Source organism: Caloenas nicobarica, chromosome 5 (assembly GCF_036013445.1).
Source record: "Caloenas nicobarica isolate bCalNic1 chromosome 5, bCalNic1.hap1, whole genome shotgun sequence".
In the NCBI taxonomy this organism is placed as follows: domain Eukaryota; kingdom Metazoa; phylum Chordata; class Aves; order Columbiformes; family Columbidae; genus Caloenas; species Caloenas nicobarica.
Window position 1 is genome coordinate 32,731,785 of NC_088249.1, and position 25,716 is coordinate 32,757,500.

The 25,716-nt window shown below is 39.5% G+C and overlaps 1 protein-coding gene across 2 annotated transcripts in view; it reads right to left on the reverse strand.

Moving 5' to 3' along the window:
- Positions 1-25,716, reverse strand: part of MEIS2 (Meis homeobox 2) — a 173,780-nt gene that overhangs the window by 108,389 nt on the left and 39,675 nt on the right. For both annotated transcript variants that reach the window (XM_065635126.1, XM_065635127.1), the window contains exon 8: positions 13,315-13,460. In XM_065635126.1, coding sequence (XP_065491198.1) covers positions 13,315-13,460 — 146 coding nt within the window. The remainder of the gene's footprint in view (positions 1-13,314; positions 13,461-25,716) is intronic.

The window sequence follows — 25,716 nt, forward strand, 5'->3', positions numbered from 1 at the left end:
ACCTCCCCGCTTCTAATCCACCCCAGGATGCCATTGGCCTTCTTGGCCACAAGGGCACAGTGAGCTAGTAATACTCCAACTTGGATATCAGATCCCAGGCTATGAAGAAAAAAAAAAAAGGCGTATTTCTGCTGTGCAAACTGAGTTCATTTGATCTGGAAGTTATTGAGACAAACGTGGAACCCCACAGCCACATTATTACAAAGTAATGTTTAAGAGCAAAATTTCTTTTAAAATTCAAAATAGAATCTATTTCTTCTTAATGCTTTTGAGGAAAGCTGTATGTGAAATTCAGCACTTTGAGTCAGCAGGCACTCAGTCAATATTTTCTTGGGGTCATTCCGCCTCTCTGAGGACCCAAGCTTTGTTTTGAATCCTGAAGTCAAATTGCCATAAAAGTCTGTAACTGAAAAACACATGAAAAGGCCACATTTTCCACCTGTTGTTGTGCAAATCCACAATCAACCTCATTTTGCATGAAATTTGAATTGGATCAACGTCCTTAAAAATCAACGTGGATTTTGAATACTCAAACAACTTTTGGTGTTTTGAGTTGACTTTTCATAGAGCCAATGTTTGAGCAGATGCTAGAAATATTGAGGAACACTAAGCTGGGTAAGGGCTGATTTCAGACCTATACCTTCCCCAGATAGTTGCAAAATTTCACATGCTGCGAATGGAGAGCAACACATGTAGCGGGACACAGCCTCTGTCTCTGAATATCCAAGAGAGGTGTTTTTAGCATAAGGTCCTCAATACAAACTCACTTCCTTTGTTGATCTGACAGAGCCCAAGCCTGACTGACCTTCAGCACCCACTCAAACTCCCAATGCCTGAAGGAACAGTAATTAAATATTCCTCTTAATCTTAATACTTCATTTTGGGTCTCAAGCCCATTTCTAGTTTGAATTTGTAAGTTAATTTTGTAATAATTTTTCCACTGACAGATAAATTAGATGTCATTTAAAAAGTTGAAACAAATACAACAAAAACTTAAACTTGAAGAAAGCCAAGTTTAGGAAGGTTTCCTTCTCAAAACAGCTCTAATTTCATGATATTTTTCCGTTTTAATCATTAATAAGAAAATGTGGAAATATGAGAAACGCTTCAGGCAACACTACTTTAGTGTAACCCCAGGAATGCAAGATGTTTCTCAGCAGTATTTTTTCAAAAATTTTTTTTCAATCTAGTTATAAGAGTGCTAAGCAAAGGCACTTCCACAGATTGTTCCACAGGCTCAACGACTGGGTTTTTTTTTTTTCGCTTGTTGAATTCCATTACTCCTGCAAGGCCTTTTGTTCCCCCTCAGTAATTTCTCCTCTTGTCTGTTTGTAGCCTGTGCTTACTCCTCAATTCAGCGTGTGCATTCTTTGTCTATAGCCAGATCTCATATTTTGGGGATGGAGTGGGGAGAGCACTGGAAATAACAATACAGCCCTCATTTCTCTCATCTTCTTTCAGCCTCTGTTACACTTTTTTTTGGGAATAAGGGCCCTGACAGTCCAGGCTCTCCAAACATCCTTCTATATCTTTCTCTCAGCACACTGGCCTCAGGCTAGTTTCATAATCATCAAGAAAAAAAACAGTCCTGATGTTCAGCATGAGATCATAGCACCGTGATCTCACTCTGAACATTACCTTTCACTACAGCAGCTCTATTGACTTCTTTGCTTGGAACAGTTTGAATTTCCCACCAGCTCAGTTGTGATGATATTTGGCCTCTTTTAGGCAAGATACCTCTTCGCAGAGTGAGCCTACAGGGCACCGAGTAGAAAGCTCGCGAGCCCCCAGGCCTTGTTTGAAAGAGTTTTCAATCTCAGCAAGAAGTTTGCCGCAGCGCTTGTTGGGGAGGCAGTGGAGCATGTTATAGCATTACCAAGTTGGAGAGTACAGTATCAGATATTTTCAGCTGGGGCTTTGAGCAGGATTCAGACCCCAGGAGCTAAACTCATGATAGTTTAACAGTTCTAGGGTCACGTTTATTCGTACCCATGTTGGCAAAACACCACAGTCTTGTTTGTTTATAGACATTTTATTTTCCTGCTGCACATATAGTTTTGACCAATTCATAGTGGGATTTAATCTCCTTTGCAAGTATTATTGCTCACTAAGTGAACAGCTTGTGGGCAAGAAGAGAGAGAAAGAGAGGCAAGGGATTTTTTTCTCTGAAGTTTGTTTGCATCCAAGAGCATTGTGGGATATAACTTCAGGTTTCACAGAACCAGGACAGCTAAGATTAATTACAGCAGTGAATTGTCTGCAAATGCCTAGAGTAGGTACGCACTAAGTAGCAGGAGTTTTCTGGTCTGAGAAGTGTTTGCTTGGCATTTAATGGCTACCATGCAACACGTGCATTCAAAGCAGGCCGTTTAAAATTCAGATGTAAGTTGGCATACAATGTGGAACAACCTGTGCTTCTTAGCATTGTCCTAAAACTCTGCAGCTCATCCCACCATCCACAGAGAAGTTCATATCAACTCAGGAATCACCTCTCTTTTCTAAGAGATGTTAGCTCATGCAGTAAAGGGTCTATGTAGGACTGGAAGAAACAGAATTGAAAAGAGGCAGACCAAGTGACACAGCTCTTGGAATAATCTGCTGAAACAATAAAGGAAGGTGGAAGGGAGAAGTAAATTAAATTATTTTCCTCCTTTTTGCTATTCACAACAATTAATGCATTTTCACATATGATTCCATTTCATTTCTGTATATCTGAAAAGAGACCATCAGAATATCCTTTTTCTAGCTGAAGTCAAAGCACGCTTAAAAAAAAAAAAAAATGAAGCGATCCCTCAAATGAACCAACTTTCCTTCCAATTCACCATTCCTATGCACCAAGCCATTCCTGCACACTGTGCTGACTGTCGCAAATACACTTTTCTGGCAACATAATGCTCCTTATTCCTGTTATTATTACAGGTATCATGACCTTTCTCACTATTCACCTTCTATGTCTCTGAACGGTCCATTTGTGTACTATTAAACCAGTTGTCAGCTGTCTGTATGTGCTCCTCAGTAGGCAGGGAGCTTCCCAACATGAATCGGGGACTTCACAGTAGCCTTTCTGTCCCTTACTCTTCACTCTAGATCATCATCCTGCTTCCCATTTCTTCATTCAAACACAACTGGGAAGCATCTGGATGAATCAAAAGAGGCAGCAGAAGGACCAGGACTGGCTGGAAAGCTGCCTAAGTCCTATTTCACATCAGGAAACACCCTGGGCTGTTGAAGAGGGGAATATCCACTAGTTACTTCTTGAAATACAAAGATGCATGTGTTAATACTGTTGCACTCTCTTTATTCTGACTCTGGTCCTTGGGCCAGCAGTTCATGCCCAAGGTTCTTTCTCTTGCTCCTTTCTGTGAAAGATATTTGTTACCATTTGCATGCAATAATCACCACTTCAGGTCACCAGCGAGGGAAGGACCTGATAAACAAAAATAGTCCCAGCCCAAGCCACTGAGCTAAAGTAGCTTGCAGCAATCAAATGCCATCATCTTCAGTGTAGACCAGAAAGAACAAAATGCTCATAATTTTATAGTAAATGCTCCCTCATAAAGGGAGAATCATCCTGAACTTTCAAAGTCTAGAGAAGTTCAAGTATTTGTACAAGCATTGCATTTCTGTCATGCTAGTTCAGCAGCAAGATAAAACCACAACAGAAGGACAGGCCTCTGTAATTCAGCTGATGCTAAGACACAGGTCTCACGCAGAGATTTTCATCATAAATATCAAAAGCACTCTGAAAATCAGCCACCATCATCACGCCATACTGCTTAAACAGGGAAACTGAGGCACGGCGTCTTGCCATGGTCACAGCTAGAAGCAGAACCGAGATCTCTGCACAGCTGCCAGAGCTCATTTGTGCTAAAGCATCCTGCGGACAGTAGTGAAGGTTCAGCTACTAGAGAATGAGAAAATAGCTAAGCGTACAAGAAATGTGTCATTCTATCATAGAATAGGGGATCCTTGAGACACTTGTTAAGTATAATTTGTGGATTAAATGACTATAGTGTTTAACACTTATTAAGACACAAAATTGTGTTTATCTGTCTCCAGTTATGATGTCACTTCTGCATCTTGTCCAGCTTTTTCAAAGCGATCCGAGTTCCACCGGAATTAATGGAAGCAGGACTGAGAGATACACATTGTTAGGCACTAATCTGTAAATTATCTGCAAATATTTGAACACAGAGAAATCAAACCTGCATTTGTTACCTTACCTGAGAGGAAAGAGAACGGCTTTTATAAAGATCCACATACGTTCATAGAATATCAACTAACAGTGCAGCTTACATTGTCTTTGGGGTTTTTTTAATTGGCATAACAAGCTTCAAAGTAGTCTAGACTAGGCTGTGATCTTATAAAAACCTACTCCTTTTATATAGTTAGTATACATTTAAAAAGTCAACAGGAGCTTTCCCATTGCTATACAGTTTAGTCAGATAATATTTCCACAGTATATCTACTTTAGAATACCAAGCTGCCACTTTGAAATGTACCTCAGACCAAATAAAACTTTGATGCAGATGATAACCAAATTTCTATAGCATTAAATAACTTAATATATGCAGATTATTTTAAACACCAACCTAAAATATTTGATGCTGTTTACTTGGCTACTCTGATTCATTGTGCTGAGATTGTAAGAGTATGTCATAAGAGGTTAAACATTTTATGGACATAAGTAGTCAACTGCTACAAATAAAATACATGTTTTGAACTGCCATCATAAAAAGGTAAAACCAAGATTTAAAAAAATCTTTACGGCATTATGCAGTGAGTTGACAACCTATCATCCAGTATTAGACAAAACAACAGAAATTAGTTCTGGCAGATTTGGGGCTAGCAGTTAAAAATAAAAATAGCAAATGTAAAAGCATGAAAACTGTATTGCCATTATGCTTAAAGACAATAATAAATCTTTAAAGATGCCAATGATTGCTTTGGATACTACAAACGACTGCTGCCAATCAACTCTAAAATATGCAATGCATGGTATTCTAAGCATCCTAACTGAAGGCAAACTCCACAACACCACAAATAATATTATCTGCCATAAACTACTCTCTTCATCAGGCAACAATAAGAATTGACATCTCCATTTCTTAACAGTTGCGGAACTGTTGGCAGAAACATGCTCCCTTTTTTTACAGTATAACTCTAATTTTTGCAGAAAACTTATTTGAAACTAATTACTCTGCTCATGGATCTTGAAAGGAAGGTCTTAAATAAACATGTCCTAAGGCAAAACTGAGAGGCAGTATCACTTTGCACAGACAACAGCAATTGCTTTTTCCCTAAAAATATATTGCATATATACGTATACTCGTGTGCACACACCATAGAGAAACGGAAGAACTGTGAGCTTTCTGATGACAACTGTTTTAGGTAGCAAAACTTGAAGATACTCAAAAGAATTCTCACCTCTAGTTGACTGTGATCTTGATTTTCAAAGGCTGCACAACATTTATTAGTGCAAAGTTCTTGGAGTGTTTAAACACCACTTATATTTGCATATGCTTCAGTTAAATCCCCTTTTACCTTGTGAGCCTCAAAGCCACAACTCTATATAAATGAATTCTTGTCACTACTGCTTCCTTGTTTCAGTTAATTTAAGGAATACGTTGCTTGGACTTTGGTATTCTTTCTTCTTTTCACTTAATTCCTATACTGACTCTGCAAAGCTTTGTAATCGGACAATAACAACCAGAAAGCACTGCTGGCTGATCCTATCTTTTGCTAGGCCACGTTCAGCTTGCTCAGTTGAGGCTTTTTAATCAAGCCTCAACTAAAATCATGCACATGTTTTTCATTACACTCCGTTCTCAGTAATTCCCTGTTTGAAAATGGTAAGTAAAATATTAAATTGGGAAGTAACATCTAGTCATGTCATCTGATGGTTTGGCAGTGGCTGACCTCATATGCCACATGAATGAAATTCACCTCGCTGCAGTCCTGACATCTTGTGTTGCCTGTTGAGGAGGAGGAGGAGGGGGCAAAACCAGGCAGGGCAGTGGAAAAAAAAGAAAAAAAAGGAGAGGAGAGGTGAAGGTAAAGCATAACTAGCTAACATCAGACAGGGTAGTGTGAAAAACTATTATAGCAGACCTGGAAAAGGACCATTAGGTAGACTCAAGAGCCTAAGTCGTCCCGGTAGCACAGCGACAAGACAGACTATATTGGAGCCCCTCGGCCTGCCAGGGTTTTGGGGAGGGGAAAGGGGATGAAGGGGAAGGGAGAGGGAAGAGACAGAGGGGAAGGGTGGTGCCTTTCGTTTGCTCCTCCCTTGCAGGATTCACAATTTGGAGATTGTTTGGGGGGTGTGTGTGTGCATGCGTGTGTGTGAATTTCACCCTATATATAACTTGAAATCTTATTAGATAACAACTCGGTGACACTGCAAATCCAGTATTTCTCAGAATGCTATTTTTGAAGCTGAAACACACAACATATTTTGATCTCCAAAGAAGTACAATAAAGATCCTCCCTTCAAAATAAAATGAGAACTCAAAAAAAAAACCCGACTGCACATATAATAATTTCCAGGCGGGTTTCCTGTGATTGTATCTGATTATTTAAATTTCGGACTGTCTCTTTAATTTGAGGAGCAGGGAGAGAGGCGACAGATGGCAGACAGAATTGACTTATGTCCTCTATTCTTCTGCAGAAGAAGGGGGAGTGCAGAAAGTTTGATCGAGGCAGAAGCTACAGTACGCAGGCCAGGCTATAACTATCTAATAGGTCTTTTGACGGATTGGTTCAGAATATTTAGGGTTTTTTCTCCCCCAGACAGGCTTTGTAACAAACCCACAGTCCTGGAGGTTGCCATGGGTGACGAGAGCGCTGACATCCAGTCCCAACTACAAATAAGCACATGACAAATGGGCCCAGAGCCCTCCGACAGCCCTGAACCTTGGTGACCCCCTAAAATACCCAGCCTCCCCATACCCATGTACCAAAAAAAAAAGCCAACCCACATTACTGAGTATATTTTTTAAAACCGAAAGCTTGCACTTAATTGGAAACATTGCCATGCAACTGAAATGCTTGGGACAGCTTGTACAAGTAAAAATAAATCACGGAGCATTGTTATTTAATGTGCTGTGACATCATTTCCTGAAATTAAACAGAGATGACACAGATTCAGACAGTCCCTGCTAAGGTTCAGTTCAAACAATTCACAGATGTTTTCCTCCAGCCAACAGAAAACAATGCAGGGCTTAAAGCACTCCTCTCCCTCTCCCCCTCTCCCTCTCCCCAGCCTTTTCTCTGGTATGAGGAGGTATGGCAGTTTTATAATACATGCTCCTGCAAAAATATTCTTTTTTTAATTTAATTACTCAGGCTGTTGTACTAAATAGATGGATCATTGTGTCACAAAAGCATCAATTTTTCAGAAGAAATAACAGATGTCTATGTAACAATGATTAGATTAACCACTCCCAGACAAAGCTAGCTTTTGAGCCCCACACACCCCATGACCCCGGGTTCCCTCTTCTGTGGGGGGTGGATGTAGAAATGTCAGATCTAATCTCAGATTCCATTTTTTAAACAAACAAAGCCCCACCCCCACCCCATTTCAGCTCTTTTCTTTTAAGATTGTGGCATTTAAAAGGTGTACGAACATTTGGTCTGTTACTAAATCTTTAGGACTGATTTTGTGGCCGAGGACTGGAAGCACTCAGAGGATGAAACCTTTTGGCCTGGGATCAGAAGTGGCATTTTGAGAAAGATCTCCAGCTTTCTTCTGTCCAGGGCAGTGATGCCTCAGCGCAGGCAGGCAGGGCAGGAGGGGGACACCAGTGACATTAGGCAGGGCTATGCTACCACCAGCAATAACAAAAAATGTAAAGGGCAGCCACCCTTCTGGTGAGTGATCAGCACAACTTTGGGATACAAAGACACACAGCTCTGTCACCTTGAGGACAACATGTCAAGGGAGGTGAGCATTCAGATACTGATTTTTCTTTAGCACTTGGGTGAAATCATTTAACCTCTCCTCACAGAGTTTACCCAGCTGAAAAATGGGCACCGTATTATTCTGTAGTACGTGCTCTTAGCTGGGCAGTGTTTGTACAGTCTGAAAGGTCTGTCCTGCACCAGTAGGTAACTTATTACCTGGCTGCAAACTCAGCACATAGTCAGCCCTGCCTAAAAAGTAGACCTGGAATAAAACTATACCTTAAGCCACTCCAACTCTCTGACTACGTGGTACACTGAAGCAAACACGGCAGCCATGTGAACCCACATGCAGGTCATTTTAAAGGTGAATCAGAGACCACTGTCTGTCTCCTCAGCTTACCCTGGGAGCGCGGTAGCAAGTTAGGATGCAGTCCAACACAAGCACTAAAATTCACCAGAACGCTTTCACATTCCTGTATTTTCTTGAGTATCCCAGCCTTCTTGTCACCATTTTAACTGGATAAAGGTCTGTTGTATTTCTGGTTTTGGCAGGGACAGGAGTTGGACTCGATGATCCTTGTGGGTCACTTCCAATTCAGGACATTCTATGATTCAGTGATTTTAAAGCACAGCAAAGCCAGCAACGTGAGGAATGCTTCTCCTGGATCAGGATTCTGAGGAAAGCTATTCTGCTACTGTTTGATATGAAAGCAAGATATTCAAGTGTGGAGTGCAGTAGCCAGCTATGCTCCTAACTTCCCTTAGGTATTATTCCTAAAATCAGGATATGAGAGGAGATATTTATGAAGGTGGGATGGTTTCAACTATTCTGAAAGCTTGCTCCAAAATTGGCTTTGGTTGACAACGTTCATCTCTACAGTCAAATCTAATGAATAAATAAAATAGCCGGCCTACATAAAAGTCTTTGTGAGCCATTCATTAATATATGACATAGATTATATTCTCAGATACACCATATTCTCAGATACACCCACATGAAGAGAGGAAAAAAAAAATCTGTTTCAGTACAACTATTGATAATTATCCAACCTGGCCACCTGAGTACTGCAAGTTAAGAAATTAATTCAGGTAAGTACAAAAGCTGTGGCTGGTTCCAGATGAACTTATCCTAGCCTGTCACTGAGGCAGATGTAACCAAAATCTACTCTACAAGAGACTTTGTAAAGAGCATAATTTTCAGCCAGAAGATTGTGGAAATCAGCCTAAATTGACACTGTTCAAACAAATGTTAGGAGACAGAATTTCAGTTATCAAAAAAAAAAAAAATTGCAGCTCCACTGGCTTCAGAAGATCCATCCCAAAGACCATCCAGCTGGGAAACTGGCACTGTCATAAAAAATGTTTAGTTTGCATGCTACTATTCGTATATCTAGTACTTTCAGTTAAGATATACATCTCATTACAGACTGCAACAAAAGAAACAGCCAAAACAGAATTTTAACAAAGGGCATCACTCCAGGTAAGTGTCAAAGAATAAATGCATCTCTGTTCTACCAGTTCTGTAAAAGAAGGGGAAAAAATGTTGAATGTAGCAAGAGTGTAGTCCATGATACACTATGCTGCAGAAAGGGATGAACTACCAGAGGTACAAGTCCATAGAATGGTATAATTACTTCCTTTATAACTTTGCTCTCTTCTGATTATGTACATATATTTTAAAGATCCTCCATCCTTCAAAAGGGCATGGGAAGAGGGGGGCCGACCCTGTGCAGCTGCTGGTAAGAAATCCTAATCTCAACACTGGTGTAAACTAGAGGTGTCTATACATTGGAGCACTTCCTGTTTTCACTTCATGATCAAATATATTCTTTGCAGGGCAAATAGGGGAGCACTTGAGGGAGGAAAGCAGAGATGTCTGAGAGGCTAATTGAGTGTACTAAGGACTCCTTGGCATAGAGGAAAAGGAGTCTTCCAAAGCTATGAATAAACTCTCGGCTTGGGTCAGATTTCTTGCTGTTTCTTTTCTTTAACCACCTTTGAACTCAAATAAAAACAGCCTTAATGTCAGGTTTACCTTTCTGATGTCGTAATCTTTATGTACTATTGAAAAGCTTATACTACCAGACTAGGATTTCCTCTACCTTCTTAAACACTGGATATTATCCAGAAAAAGCATACACATTTCCAACCAATTCATCCTCAGATCTTTCATCTTCCTGTACTGCTGTAATTCCAAATACAAGACAGAACTCAGTAAGTGAATGAGAACATGACAGAAGCTCTTAGTCCTTGCATTTGATTTCCAACAATAAAAACATGCATGTGTATCCTATTTCAAACATAATTAAAGTCACTGCAAAATAGAAGGTGTGATAGGGGTTGGAAATTGTTTTGAAAGACATAGCCTGTCAGATATATTCAATCCACATCAGACTTCAAGTGCCCGTCTCTTCAAAAAAGCCACTTAGGCAGTTCAATTTTTAAAATCGGTTACCTTAGGAGTTTGCAAACTGATTAAACACAGGAAAAAAATAACATTTTATTTAAAATCGTGAGTAAATACAATTAGTCAGAACTGAGTTACTCTCTTTGAATTTGTCGGTCTAAAGGAATTTCAAGTTTAATCCATGCCATAAGAGATGGACTGCCACTGCCTTTCCTTCCAGGGAAACCAGAGGTTAATGATTTTTGTCATATTGAGACTAACAGCTAACAATTGCTACAGTTGGCCTTTAGTATTTTATTTGTCCTTTTGAGGTATTCAGAATAGGTGACAATGGCTTGCAGTTGAGAACATATGTAGAGAAACCCCTGTGGCTTATGGAAAAGTTGCTCCATGCTGGTTGGGTGTTTGAAAAAAAATACAACCAGAGCTCTTTTATGTTCCTCTCCTTAATGAATGCATGAATGTCAAAATGTACCAATGGCCCATTCAGGGGGCAAAGCCTAAGCAGCTCCTTCTTTAAGAACACATCCTGAGATGTAAAATACATTTGCTTAACAAATTAAAATAATGAGATAATTCAATTAGTTTCTTCAAAAAAAAAAAAAAGAGAGAGAGAGAAAGAAAAAAGGGTACATCAGGGGATTATTGTAATACAAGAACAGGTCATACAGCACAAAGGAGGAACAAACCAATTTGAAGTAAGGTTAGAGTAGTAATGAAGGAATGTACATTGAATCATGGACTGCCATTGTAAAGATATTTACTTGAAACAATAAAATTGTACATCACAGACTCCCCTGTTCTGGCTCAGCCAGCATTGCACTTTGAATGGACAAGCTAATTTGAGAAAAAGTGCAAGATCTTTAAAAGAAAGGAGCTCTCTTCCTTCCCTGCATGTGTTTATGGCAAGAATCTTTCTGAATTTACATTGCACTGGTCAGGGGTCTCCATTATCAGTTTGCAGGTCTGAGAATTACAGCACAGTAAATCTTTCAACACCTGCAAACTCATTAAAGCTTGGAAGGTAAAAGGTTTGGGGCTTTTTTGTGTTCATTTAATTTGATTTTTGTGAGGCCATCCTCACCAGTGATGGCAAATTTCCTCAATTCATGCAGGATGGAGAGGGTAAGGAGAGAGAGGATGGAAACGAGGAAAAGGGATTTCAAAAAGCCAGGAGGACTTTACTCAAGAGAAGCAAGAGGCAGCTGACTGTTTAATAAGCATGTGTCTAATGCTTTCAAGGAGCACATGAGAAAGGATGAGAAAGGAAGGCAGGGAGAAAAAAAAACACGGTATCACAAATTTCATAAGAGGAAATGGAGTTAACACAGAGACATCTACAAAACAAACTGGTTGATTCATGGCCCTGCTTTTTGCTGTCTGCCTGTTCTACTCCTCTAAAGATACCCTACAGCTAAATGAAAAACCCTCCACTCACACTCACTCGACTTCCAAATTAAAAACATTTTACAGGTTAGTAAATCTCCAGCTGAGGTGATGTAGCAAAGAACAGCTGTGAAGTAATTTTGATAATGATGAGAATAATAAGCACATGGCAAGGTTCAGGGCTTTGCTGTTGCAGCTTCAGTGCTCCTGAATAGATAAAAGTGATTAAATACTCCTGATTATCCCTGACCAATATGTAATGGATTTACAGCCCTTTCAATTAGTCAGTATTTGCTTAGGACTCATTATTTTGTCTTTGGTTAAGTAATCAGCCCAGAGACTCATGTTCTGTCTAATTCCTCTGAGCCAAGTGGGTACAGGGCACCTGACCTTTGAAATGGCCATAGCTGGGAGGCAGGAATAACCACTACTCCAGCAGAGACACTGGCTATTCCAGCTAATCCTGACCCCACAGGCCAGATCAATGCACCTTAGTTTGCTACTAATGTCCTTACATCAAAATGATGGTTTAGAAATGTGGATCTATCGCTCTCTGCTTTAGCTGTGCTGCTGGCAGAGCAGTTCGATAGTCCCTATCATAAATAAATCGAGTACCTTGTCCTGAAATCATTACGCTGTAACCAACATCAGCTACCGTAGAAATTTACAAAACTTTGGTAGAAGAGAGGTAGTTAATAACAGCATTTTAAGCCTTATCAAGTGAGAAACAATTTTACAGTGAGAGGAAGAGGAAAATCAATTGATAATTTTACCAGTTTCCATTATTTCCTACACGAAGTAAACTACAAAGAATGTTACTAGGTTTTTTGTGGAACCATGTTTTGATGCCGAAGTAAAGCTATAATAGTCAACAGAACACTAACACGTAAAACCATTTGCAAGCAGGAGGATAAAGATAACCCATAGAAAGCATTGCTTCTTCACATATTTTATCTCTCTCCCCAAAATGTGAATATGGCTGGCTTTTAACACAATGGACTTGAAGAGAAACTAAAAATGTGCTTATCCTCACAGCTATGCAACTGAAGAATTAGGGAACCTGTAAGCCTTCTAAATGTTTCACAAAAGTAACACAGGACACGGTTGCAAGCTGCTGCTTTGATTTCTCTAACATCCCACAGCGTATGCCAGCACATACAGACTGGGGCTCTCTCTTCCACCACATACGTAAGAAGTTTGTGTAAACAGAGACCAGCAACAAAGAATCCAGAAGGCAGAGCTTTGTATATGCTAAACCCAGGAAACCCCTTTTTTGTCCTTAGGAACATTTGGAATAGTTCAAAGCAAAAAATGGTTACTTTATATGTAGGTGTTATTCCATGCTAAGACTTTGTACCCTCTCTCTCTCTCAAAGCATGTATGTGTGTATGTATATATATATATATATATACGCGTACATAGATATAGGATTCTTTCAGATTTGTCATGATTCCAAGAGCCAAGAAAAAAAAATCTAGAAGACAAAAAAAAAAGCAACAAGAATTGAGCCCTAATAATGGTCCAAAAATTATGGGGACAATTGATTTTTAATAATGATGAATAAACCTCATTAAGCACATGAATAGAAATCTATTTTGGTTTTGGGTACCACTTACTGTGAGATGCTGGAAAAGCCACGCTCTCATGATATTTGTTGCTACTTTGGGGAAAATGCCTCTTTTCTTCTGACGCTTTTTGTCCTTGTCTGGGTCATCGTCATCCCCTGTACCAGGTGAGGCTACACTGTTGTCTAAACCATCTCCTACAACAAAGAGAAAAACAGGAAGGAAGAGACATGTGATGAACAAAATATAGAAGCCAAAAAGTATAATTAATCACCAAGGCACTACCACAGTTTTATTTTGATTTGCTAGATCAGGCACATACAGTTTCTCATTATACATGAGTGCTGATACAAATATGTAAAAATTAGAAACCATGTCTCTCAAAATACTAATTTTGCGTTTCACACATGCATATATCATTAATTCAATTATAATTGTGTGCTTGACATGGTGCAATAGCTCTTTGTCAATTATGGGATTCAATGTGGGAAAACCTGCCACAGGAAAACCCATTCACTCTAAATGCATCCCTACAACCATTCTGAATACGTACTGTAAGTAATCAAGTTAAATGTTCTGTAGTCTATATATTCGAGGCCCTCTGCAGAGGTGGCAGTAACCATGTCACCGTTCAGTGCACATAACACACTGTCAGATGAGCCCCTCCCCGTAACCATCACCTCCCGACACACATACATACGCACGCACAAACGCATACACCTAGTATGACCCTGCATATAGCATTTGCACAACATGAAAACTTCTACATCTCTGCGTCAGTGATTATTATCATTAAAAAAAAAAAGATGCACATCAAGGTAGAGCTCTCACTTAATCAGAACTTTCCATCAACATCTTTCTCTTCTGTGCTTTTCCCTGGCATTAATTGTGCATTAGCAAAAATCATTTACTTTTAACAGTCATAGTTATTTTTTCTTGCCCTCCAGCAAAAATGCCTTGAAAGCCTGCCTGGAGGGCATCTAAATTATGTATCTGAAAAATTCTTCTGGCAAGGCATTGCAGGACCCCTACTTTCTTAAAATTCATACGAGCACGTCTTCCTGTTTTTGGGAAGGCATCAATCAAGAGCAGCAATATATGCCATATTCCTACATTAATATTTGAACTAATAACTTTAAAAAAAGGAAAGAAACAAGATCCGACTTGTGGCATAATCAAATGCAAAATAAATGAAGAATACTGGGACAGCACTGAGACTTTATAGATTGCTGTGTTTTCCTTACACATCATTAGCCCGGAGCCACACGAAAGAGGAAAACAGAGAAGTGGAGAGTTTATGCTCCCTGCTGGTGTTTAAGAAGCTGAGGTCCTGGAAGGACATCTGGGAATTGTGCTGAGACGGTGGTTTTTGTAATTTAAGAATAGACATTCATTAGCAGTAAATGCCATAAATCCCATGCTAAGTAAAAACCTTGTCCAAGAAAGCCTAAAACAATAAACTCTGTGCTCAATGTAGCCTGAGCTAGACGCTCCGTAGCTTCCTGAGGAATGCTATAGATTCACGAGCTAATTCCTATAGCCTTGTCTAGCTCTGTGGTGCTACTAAAAGAAATACGTTGCTGCTACATACAGTCCATTTGCTTCAAAACTTGCATTTCAGTTCCATCTTCCCTCCCGTGCCAGATCACCATTCTTCCACTGCCTCCCCTCTGAAAAACCAACCCTTTTGGACCAGAGAGACAGAAAAAGCCACAGCAAAGAGCTGGCAGATTAATTTTATTGACATTTCCATTTTCACTGCAATGTGATACCCTCCATCACATGGAAGAGATGACCCTCACTATTTACAGACTGACAGGCCACTTCATTACAACCACCCTGCCCCAAGGCAGAGCAGCTCCTTTCCATCTGCCCAAACACCAGAGCAAGACCCTGAAGTCGCTGCTTTCTTTCTCATGCTCCTTTTTCTTTTCTTTTCTTTTTTTTTGTTTGTTTTGTTTTGTTTGTTTCTGTTAACGATAGAGAAAGGAGAGTTGAATCACAGCAAACTAATCGAAGAGCTTATGGAAACTCTATATGCTGTAACCAACTGTTCACTTTTGCAAGATGTTGGTTATTTAGAAAGCACTCCTTTCCATTGCCCCCTCCCCCCACACACTTTCTGCCCTACCCCTCTCTCTCTCCCATACACACACACATGCACACACACACTTTCCACTATGCCAAGGAACTGCTGCAAGGCAAATTCTTACAAACACTAATGGCTTCTGACTGCTCCTTGGCAACCCCAGCATTTTAACCTGGGTGGATATGCTCTCCAAAATACAGACACTGGAGCTATCTCATCAGCTGTTCATGTGACACAGATGGAGAGTGGCTATTAGGAGCCAGGCAATGGGCCTTGGGGATCTGAGGTGCTGTACTGTAGCCTCAGGCAATTTTGAAAAGCAGTACCCGGAGATGGGGGGGAAAAAATCCCTACTGAAAGCACAAGTTTGAAGTCAGTCAGTCTGTTTGTCTATCTGTCGTGCAGATAAAGATATCTTTGTCTCTTTATGTAAAAGCAATGTGCGTATGCACAGGATGCGTGGAGCTACAAAACTTCTGCTCTGCAGCATCCTTTCGTACCGCAGAAGCACCAGTTCACTCTCTGTATGGACAAATTCCTGTTCGTCTGCATATACGTGCCCTCTTGTTTGTGAGCATCCTCAGCAGGAGCCACTTACATGCTAAATCAATGTTTAGACATTTTGGAGAGGTTTTTCATATCCTGGTTTTAAAAGGCTAATAGCAGACCAGGAGAGGAAAGTTCAGCTGAAGTTCCCATTGCCTCCTCACCTTAATCAGTGATCAAAACAGTAAGTTAGCACTTCCCTAATCTGTTCCATAACCTCATGAAAGGAAATTAAAATATCGTACCTCCAAATGACCTCAAAAGATGAATTCAGCAAGATCTGCTTCTCCTGGTGAACTACAGGGCCAATCCTGTTAAGCTGTATTGTCATATCTTTAATAGGACTACAACAGCTCACATTAGCGGATACAGATTTTAGTGGCAAGAAATCATAGAAGTAGCCCATAACTGACTTTTCCAAGATGGAATTTTTTACTTCTTGGATATAGAGGGCCTGTTCCTAGTTTACTGTATCCAAATAAACATGAGTTACTTTAAATGAAGAAAAAGAAATTATCAGAAGTGAAATAAAATGAACAGACACGAAAGTGACTCGATGGCAGACTGGATTAACTCTGTTTTTAACGGCTATATGAAGGAATCCAAATCTAAATCATTTAAACATCATTACAAGTGATTCTGCTTATATGAACTGTCCATATCCTGATTCGGATGGAAATTTGTAAGAAGAGTAGAGCCAAGTATCAACTTGTATGGAAATAGCAATTATATAAGCATAGTCATCCCAGTTTCCAAGTGGGGAAATTCAGTCTAGATTTTGGCCCACTGAGTCTCTTTCACACAGCAGCTTTGCACACTGTTCACTTGTTCATTCTTGTGCAAAGAGTAGGAGTGATTGCAAAACCCTAGCACTGTTCCAGGAAAGTAGAGCATTCTTAAGTGGCTCTCTCTTTGTGGAAGTGTCAATGACTACACAGGGTTCAAGCCAGTAAAGAATTAGACATATTACCCAGCTTGTTTAAGATTATATCGATGTTCTGTAATAGTCTCAGTAATCCCTATAAAAGATGAAGAGAGTTTACAAGAAACTTTGCAATGTGACCCGCACGGAGTTCCTTAGAGACCTTCTCTTCTAGGGGAGGGGTTTGTGGAGGAAGCTGAAGATGCGAGTCTTCTTTACACAGCAGGAACTTGGGCTTCCATGCTAGCTCTGTGTGCAGACACTTGTAGCATGTGCTGAGGGCATCTTCCAACATGATAAATTTTTTTGCATTGAAATTGAATGAGACTACTACCTTTTCTTTTAAAAATACTGAATAAGTAGTTGGAGCAGGGTTTCCGTTGCACTATAATTTCAAATTTAACTTGCTGCAAACTGATTTCCTTGGACAGACTAGCCTGCTGATCCCAATGTTGATACAGCTAAGGACTCTTCGGGAAACAGACTCCAGTCCTACAGAAGGCCTGTCCAACCTTATTGTATCAATGAATCCCTCTTTGACAGTCCTCCACACTATCAGTATTATCTCCACCATAGTCGTTGTTTGTGTTCTTCACAGAGTAAAGATCCAGCAAGACATGAAGCAAGTGCTGTTTAGAAGCTGCTCATCTAGTCTTTTCACCATTTGTGAACAGGATGAATAACAAATTGTCAATCTATGCAAAATGATAACTGAAAAGAATGACCCAGTCAGGCCACAGCACAGAAGCCTGTTAACAGCTCACATTCAAACTCTAGAAATAGTTTCTATTACCATCATAACAAGCACAGCGGTAAGAAAAATGATTTTTGGAAAAATACATTTCAAGACCCAGTGTTTGAGTTTCTTCACCGTGACAGGTCCCTTACAGCTTTATGGTTTGTCATGTTAAAGAAAAAGAGAGAAGGGCAGGGGTGTTTGAGGCAGGGGGACGACACAACACTTCACCATTTTTCTAAAAATAGTGCAAGCAGTATGAAAACCAAGTTAAAGGTTTCTGAAAGGAAAGCTGCAGTGCACTATGCTGATCTTAAGTAAACTACTCTAAAATCTTTCAGTCCGGTATTTTGATGGAGTAGAATATGTAGCTATAAATGCAAAACAAAGAGGAGAATCTCTATGCAGCTTATATTCGCAATTTGCAATAATTCGTTTGCACTTACAGTGTGTCCATCCGGACACATAAGTATTGTAAACCATTATTAATAAGGATGTTCAACTTGGTAATATGATCCACATCACCACCAGAAAAAAAAAAAATTAAAAATCTGGTTAATTACCACTGCCAAAAGCTGGAAAGAGAAGTGTCTTAATATGTTTTGAAGATAAGACAGCCTGTGCCATAGGGAGGACTAATAGAGAGGGAAGATCAGCTCCAGAATCAAAGACCCTTCAGGAGAACTCCTTATCTCCATCCCACCGTGTTAAAATCATCAGGCTTTTAGCCTTACAGCTTCAGCAGATCACAACTCTTTGAACGAAGTGCTGGCTGTGGGGGTTTTTTTCTCTTTATGGAAGTTGACTTTGTCTCCTCACACCACAGAAGGAATACTTCCACTGCATCTTGCTGCCTCGGGAAACTGAGTTAAGATATGCTGTGGGTGGCAAACCTGGGATTTTGAAAACCATAAGCAGTTCAAATGGGCAACCCAGTTTAGAGCTGTGCCACCGTCAGAAGTGCTTTGCCAGGATGTGTGTTGGTTTTACTGAATTACTTGACTGCAGGAGGAAAGGAGCCAGCAGAATCTGTTGAGGCCTGACAGAGGCATCCTAGGTTCACCTGCATCCCAGCTTGACCTGCATGCTTAGCAACCACTTGTCCCATTCTGGGGCAGGGTGTTCTCAAGTCAGCTGCTGCAGTCAGCCCCCTGTGTTCCCTCCCCTTTTGTGCCTCTGAGACACCAGACAGGTCTCATGGTGCTATGTCATATGTTTCAGTGAGCATCTTGGAGAGGAGGAAAGGGTGGACACTGATGTATTAGAAGGAACAGGAAGACATCAGACATATAGCATCTCTTACTCCAGAGATGTTATTCTTTTGCACTTCTAGCAGCAGGGAGGAGATAAAGAGCTGGCCTTCTCTCTGCTATGCTTTTGGAAGATCTTGTGCTTTCCAGAAGATAACCCAGCAGTTCCACTGGGCTGACACTGTAAAGATGACATGTACAAATTTCACACAACCTGGGCATTAATAAATATTGTAAATTCAAATAGGAAGAAAGGGAAGATAATTTAAGCCACTATCAAACCTCACCTACAAAGCTATTCTACTCGATCTAATCATGTTTTAGCATAGTATGTCAGTCAGGAGCATGTCCCTATTACCGTCTGGCAACATGTGCTAAAGGTTTGAAGAGTTGCACAGTATCTGGTATCTAAAGTGTATTTACAACAGAGACAGGATAAAAACTGTTTCTTTGCTCTTTCTGGATGGACACCTTTCTATACTGACTAATGTATCATTTCCAAAGAAGCATTTACAAACATTGTATTATTTACTCAAAGGTAAGAATGACATTCCAGCTTTGTTACTGTTATAGCCATGTGTGCTATAAAATTGGTGATTCAGATCTTTCAAAATTATTTGCAGAACAGTAATGTTTCACATTTCCCCTTTTGATTATTTTCCTGTCCAAAAACAAGAAAAAAGACTGGCTTTTTTGTGTCCTTAATTGTCTGTGTTTAAAGCTTGTGTTTATTTGTCAAGTGAACAGAGAATTCTTAGAGATTATATTCAAAAGCCCACAACATTTTTTTTTTTAGTTTTTTAAGGAGGAAACTAATAAACACTGGTTTAAATTTTAAGCTCTTTTATACAGCCAGGAGGTTTGTGGTTCGTTCATTATAATCCAACATTTTTTCACATCAGGTGAAAAAAAATGTTCCAATGCAGACAAGGGGAACAGTAAAGCAACCTGCTAATTACTGATCTCTCTTACGTTCCTGCTGTGCTAAACTGTCCGGACATGTTGAAGTGAAATTTTTCTGCGATTTTCAAGTGACTAGTTCATGGCCCACTGCCGTGGAGTGCAGGAGAAGGGATGAAATGCTTTAGTTTACATGCAACATTTACTAACTGTGTGGGTTTTCCGACATTAAAGAGGGGACAGTGACCCATGCCACCTTTTTCACACTCAAAAGAGCACTGAAAAAACAGTCTTCATAGGCTTACCTCAGGCTTCCCTGGCCCTTAACACCCTCCCCCCAGGGTAGGAGCAGAAAGAGAAAAAAGAAGGGATTTTATGCTCCTTTCTCTTCAACTTTTCAGGCGGTATAAGCAGCATTTAGCAAATTCAGCCTCCAAATGGCTCCAAATGCTCTGAGCTGCAGGGGCTCATCCTTTGTTAGCCTCCCTCTATTTACACAGGATTTACGCAGGCTCTCCACTGAAGAGACCACATGTTTCTGACAGAAAGCACTTCCATTCACACTGCATCAGGCAACAGGATTGTAACCACTGCAGCTTCACGCTGACCCGAGATTAGGGATTTCAGCAACATTGAGATGGTAACAATCTGCTAACTAACGAAAATTATCCATGGAGAACTCCGCTGCTTACTCCAGTTAAAACTACCGTGGCCAGATAGATTAGGTTACTTAAAAGGACAATTAAGAACTAGCTACTGTCAAGAATATGCGTGTCCATCTACAAATAACATGCACACAGGAAAATATCAGCAGGAAAAAAAATCAGACTGCAGCTTGGATTAAAACAATTTCACCCACTGGCTGAAGACATAAAGTGTAAAAACAGACAGATGGACACATATGTAAATGTGGCTGCATTTGTTTCTCTGGAGCTGGCAAGTTAGTAATAACAGTATAGTTTGAGAATTTATTTTCCATGGTATTTTCACACTGGTTAACTGGGCAGGGGCAACATCCATGTGGAACTTCAGGAGCTGAATAACTCCTTCAATCTAATTGCTACTGGGACAAACAAACTGAACTAAGCAACCTCTCTTGGCTCTACCTACAAGACCTCAGCCCTGGAACCCAATATCAGCCTGGGGATTTTTAAAATTTAGTATTTTTTTAACTCAGGCCAGTCAGGATTTCTGCACTGACATTTTTTCCAGATTTAGTATTTGTGTCAGGGTTTTTTGAAATGGATTATACACACACAAGCACAACAAATGTTGCTGGTTGGAGCTTGTGTTTTTTTGCTCAATAGTCCTTCACAGGGGAAAAGAAAATTAGATAGGAACACAGGGCCAGAAAGGACCATGCAGATCCAGTTTTGATCAGTTTTATTTTGTTGTTTTAATTCGACAAATTATTTTGCTTCTGCAGCAAAGGACAAAACAATTTACTTCTGTACTAGTAACTCATACATGCATCTGATAAGCACGTAAAAAGTACACGATATATTCTAAAGTTCTCCATAGTATATCATAATAAAGCTCTTCTGGGCACTCAATGATTCATTTTTAGTGATCTCTCAAATGCCCTTACCACAGTTAACACTCAGATTTTATTAAGGAAGAAAGCAGGGACAAATGTCCACTTAAGTCCCAGCTCTCAAATTCAACTCTGCTTGCACTGCAGTACCTAAAGCTAAAGCTTTTTTAATGTTCTATTCACCTCCCCTGTGTGGCATTTCTGCTAACACAGAGTTCACAATCTTTCAGCCCCAAACACAGAAGGCTGCTATCTTCAAGTCATCCAAAGAATGTGCCAGATACTATCATCTCCCCTGCAATACAAAGAACCAGAAAGAGGCAGAGACTAAAAGGAGACCATACTGATCAGGTTACTAAAGTCCAGAAAGTCTTTCCCAGAATGCTAAATGTTAATCTTTGAACCAGCAAATGTTATAATTAAGATCCTTGTAGTTGGAGGAAATGCTAGCTGGAGAAGTCAAAGGTACAGCCATTTGAAGTTGTGCTCTTTTGCACGTTTATCCTAATCTTGCACCCCTCATGCTGGCATAACTGCCATCAAGTACTTTGTTCTATTCAAGCGAAATTATCAGTAATGTCAGTGGCAGTTTTGCCTGAGTAAGGAGTGTAAGTCCAGATCCTCATCTTTTTCACAGAGAATTGCAAGCACTGCACAATTCCATAGGAGATATACTCATTAAAACTTGTGGTTTATGCTGATTTATGATGCTCTTCTGTTTAAAAGTGAATCTTACTTTGTACCACACCAGGAAAGTGTTCAATGCACTTGTTTCTACATGGTTATAATTCAATTCCCCCCCTCCCCACCTCAGCACAAGTTGGGATGTTTACTCCCAGGTTTTGGCACCTAGGCTGAAGGAAAGCATTATTAAATTAGGTTTAAGTATTTTGTCTGCTTCAGTAATTACTTTGCAGTGTGAATGTAAATAGCTGTTATTCTGTTTAAATTTTTCATCCTACTAAACGCTGTCACACAAAATGTCCTTGTGCTGCAGTCTAAATTGAGTTATTTTTAAATTTCTTTTTTACATATTTTTAGAGAAATATTTTTAGCATTCTCATAGTAATTCTGTTAAGAATACCAGCTGCACACTTTGGCTACAGCTGAGACAACGATAACAAGTCATTAAAGAAATCAGGAGACAAAAAAACTTTTTTTTTTTTTCTTCCCTAAAGCACATCTTCTTTAAAAGATCGTTTTCTCTTTTTAGTTCTCTGTCCCTGTTGGAGTAAGTGGAATAATGTTTTTAGTTTTCTCAATGAACCATACCAAAGTTAGTATACATTAAAAAGCTATATTTTAAGTAGCATTTCTTATTTGCTATCCCGTTATTTTTGTCATTGGAATAATATCAAATGTGGGCAAAACAGCCAAGTTCAATTAAAATTCTACCTGCAGTTCAAGTAATTAAGTTCAAAAGTATCTCATCAATATTGAAACTTTGACATTTTGTAGCTGTTTATATATAGCAGAATGTGGAGAACTTCGAGTGGATGACGGCTAACATCCTGTACTGTTCTTCTTCATTAAAACATTAATGTAGTTTTTTTAAGAATAAAAATGGCCTTTTTTGAGAAGGAAAATAACCAGAAGAGCATATCAATTTTCCCTACAGCTGTTACAACTTATAAACTGTGAGATATTTTAATGTCTTGCAGTTCCCTTTAGACAACATGATGTTGGACACAACTGCTTGTTAAGGAGACATCCCTTAGCATGATGCCCTCTAATACAACAGGAGTTCACACACTGTCCACATTAGAAAATTCTCTTTTCCGGGTTATTCACCTATTAAAAAACCACTAAATGAAATACTGCATACAAGTACACATTCATAGAATTTTTTCATAATTTAAAAAAAAGGACTAGAAATGTAAGACATTCCTGAGAGCTACTAACTTAGAAGCTTCACTTATTAAAAAGGACATTTGTTAGGCGACAAGTCCAAAATGCACATTAGTCTATCTTAAGATGCATTTAAAAAAAAAAGGATGGCTGAATACTTAAAAAAAAAATAGATGTTTTAATAGAAAGGTGTCAAAATGAAGCATAGAAGCTTTTCCAGGTGATAAAATGTATGCAAATGTGTATATTACATAAAACACAAATAAGAGTACCATCTCAGTATGCATTCACAAACATCTGCGCAGCATCTGAAATGATGCTTGCTGCGAATGCATAGTCCAGAAAAAAAAAATACAAAACAACTCCAAACTTGGCAAATCTTACATACCATAAGAGCTCCAACACCTATGCACAGTAGGGTGGATTAACCCGCTGGGTGCTGCAGACATATATATGCACCTCCTCCTAAAGTGTTCATTTGGCTGGCAGTCTGGAAAATGCCAGAATGTGAAGGGTTACGTGGGAACACTGACAGTCTGCTTTTGTAGGTTTAAGTTAAAGCCCATACTTTAAATATAGTGTGCTAGGTATTTGGAAACACAACTAATACTGTTTATAAGTGGTACGCTATTTGGTGCTCACAGTAAAGGTCTCGATCAAGTGCTCATACCAGCTGGTGAATCACATTCCAGATGACAACCGTGTGCTTTGGATCTGCCCATATTTACTTTCAGGGTAACATTTTTCAGGAGTCTTTTCCTCCAAGAAGCTTTTTAAAGGTAAAGCATAAACCATCTATACCTCATCTGCTATATTTATTGGATCCTTAAAAGTGGTTACTGGAAAGCCCTCAAATGTTTTGTCTTTCAAGTTCAGTAGATAGATTATAAAAGCAAGCGTTTGGGAGCCAAAGCCCTTAGCTAGCCCTTGCTAGTTTCTTAGTCTGGCTTCAGCCATGAGGGAAGATACAGTTAAGAATATTCAAATGTCTCAGATTGGAAGAAGCAGCAATAATACAGACATGCGAATTCTGGTCAGAAAATTTCAACAAAAGAAAAAAAAAGCTATCTTTATGATTTCAGAGAGGCTGACAAGCAACTTGTTTTTTTCCATCGTATAGTTTTACTGAATTGTTTCAGGATAATATGATTAAACAAACAAGCAAAAAAAAAAAAAAAAAAAAACGGGAAGGCCATGGTCTTTTCCTCTCTCTGCACCCAAACTATCCCATCAGATGCTTTGGACCTGCTTTAAGTGATCAAAAGAACTGGCAGAGCAACACATAATTTCACAGAAACATAGGGAAAAGCCTTTGACAAAAGTTTCGATAAATTTGATTTAGCAAATAAGGAAGCATAAAAATTGAAAAATCACAGGGTACTGACTTGTTATAACACTATTTGCTTAAAAGTTCACAGCATAAAACTAAAATGCACAGACCCCCTCTCTGACACCTCATGCTTTGCTTTTCCATTCATAACCTGTAATTTCATTTCAAATCTTGTATTGTAGTAGAAAGTGTTTCAAAAGACAAATATGCAGTGCTTACAAAGACTTCCTAGGCTGGTTTGTGTCCCTGAGCTCTTCCTAAGGAAGAACCTCACAAGTCGGGCTCTGGAGAGCTTCCATACACTGCCCTGCTCCCCCCTTCAGAGACGATGGGGCTGGCTGTATGTAGGGACCCCAAATGAAAAACCTGGCAAGTTATGAGACTTCTTTTCCTCTAGGTTCAGATTGGTAAAACTGAGTTTCCCCTGGACAGGCTGTTCACCTAGCCAGTTAGAGAGCTGACATCTATGCCATAAGATCAAATCTAAGTCCCACCAATCAAGTAGCAGTCTGGGCTAAATGTGCTGATGGAGCAAATTTCCAGATCTTGATCACACGAGGCAGGGGAGTCATTCTTCTCAGTGATAAAGTCACTGAGTGCACTCTTGAGGAGATAAAAAATTAAGAACTGGCTGACTTTGCACCATTTGAGTGAGGTATTCACCACTGACCCAGAACAACAGAATTGTCGCATTCTGACACCAGCTAGGAATCACTGTAGACATGGTCATCTTTGACTCCTTGCTGCAAGGCTGTTCACAGGAATAATTTCTCAGCTGGCTAGTGGCACCAATCTGGAAACTACAGTGTTTAAATGCGTTATGCATTAGAAGAAACTTCTGACAGTCCCTCTATCTCTCTCTTTCTCCCTCTCCTCTTAAAAACTCTGAGAGGGCTTGGTAGTCAACAAAACAAACCAAGCAAATAGGATTTCTGCAATCAAGGTTTGTCTCAAAGACATTAACGTCCCTTTGCAATTTTATAGTTAAGATATTTTTACCTGTGTTTTACTATGTCAGCTTTTAAAACTTTACCAGAAATTTATGCAGCAGCTAAGAACTGAGATGCTAATAGTGTTGGAGCATTATTTAACACAAGATATTGTATTCTCTTTTCTGTTGCCCTTCAGCAAACTTTAGGGATAAGGATTTTCCAAAGTGCTCAAATGAACAAGGAACACAGCTTACAATGAAAACTGCTTTAAAAGTAATATGTAATATTCCTTTTGATGGTAATTGGTGGTAGCTCTTAGATAAGGGAATATTATATATTATTACCTTTAAAGACAAATATGTCAAT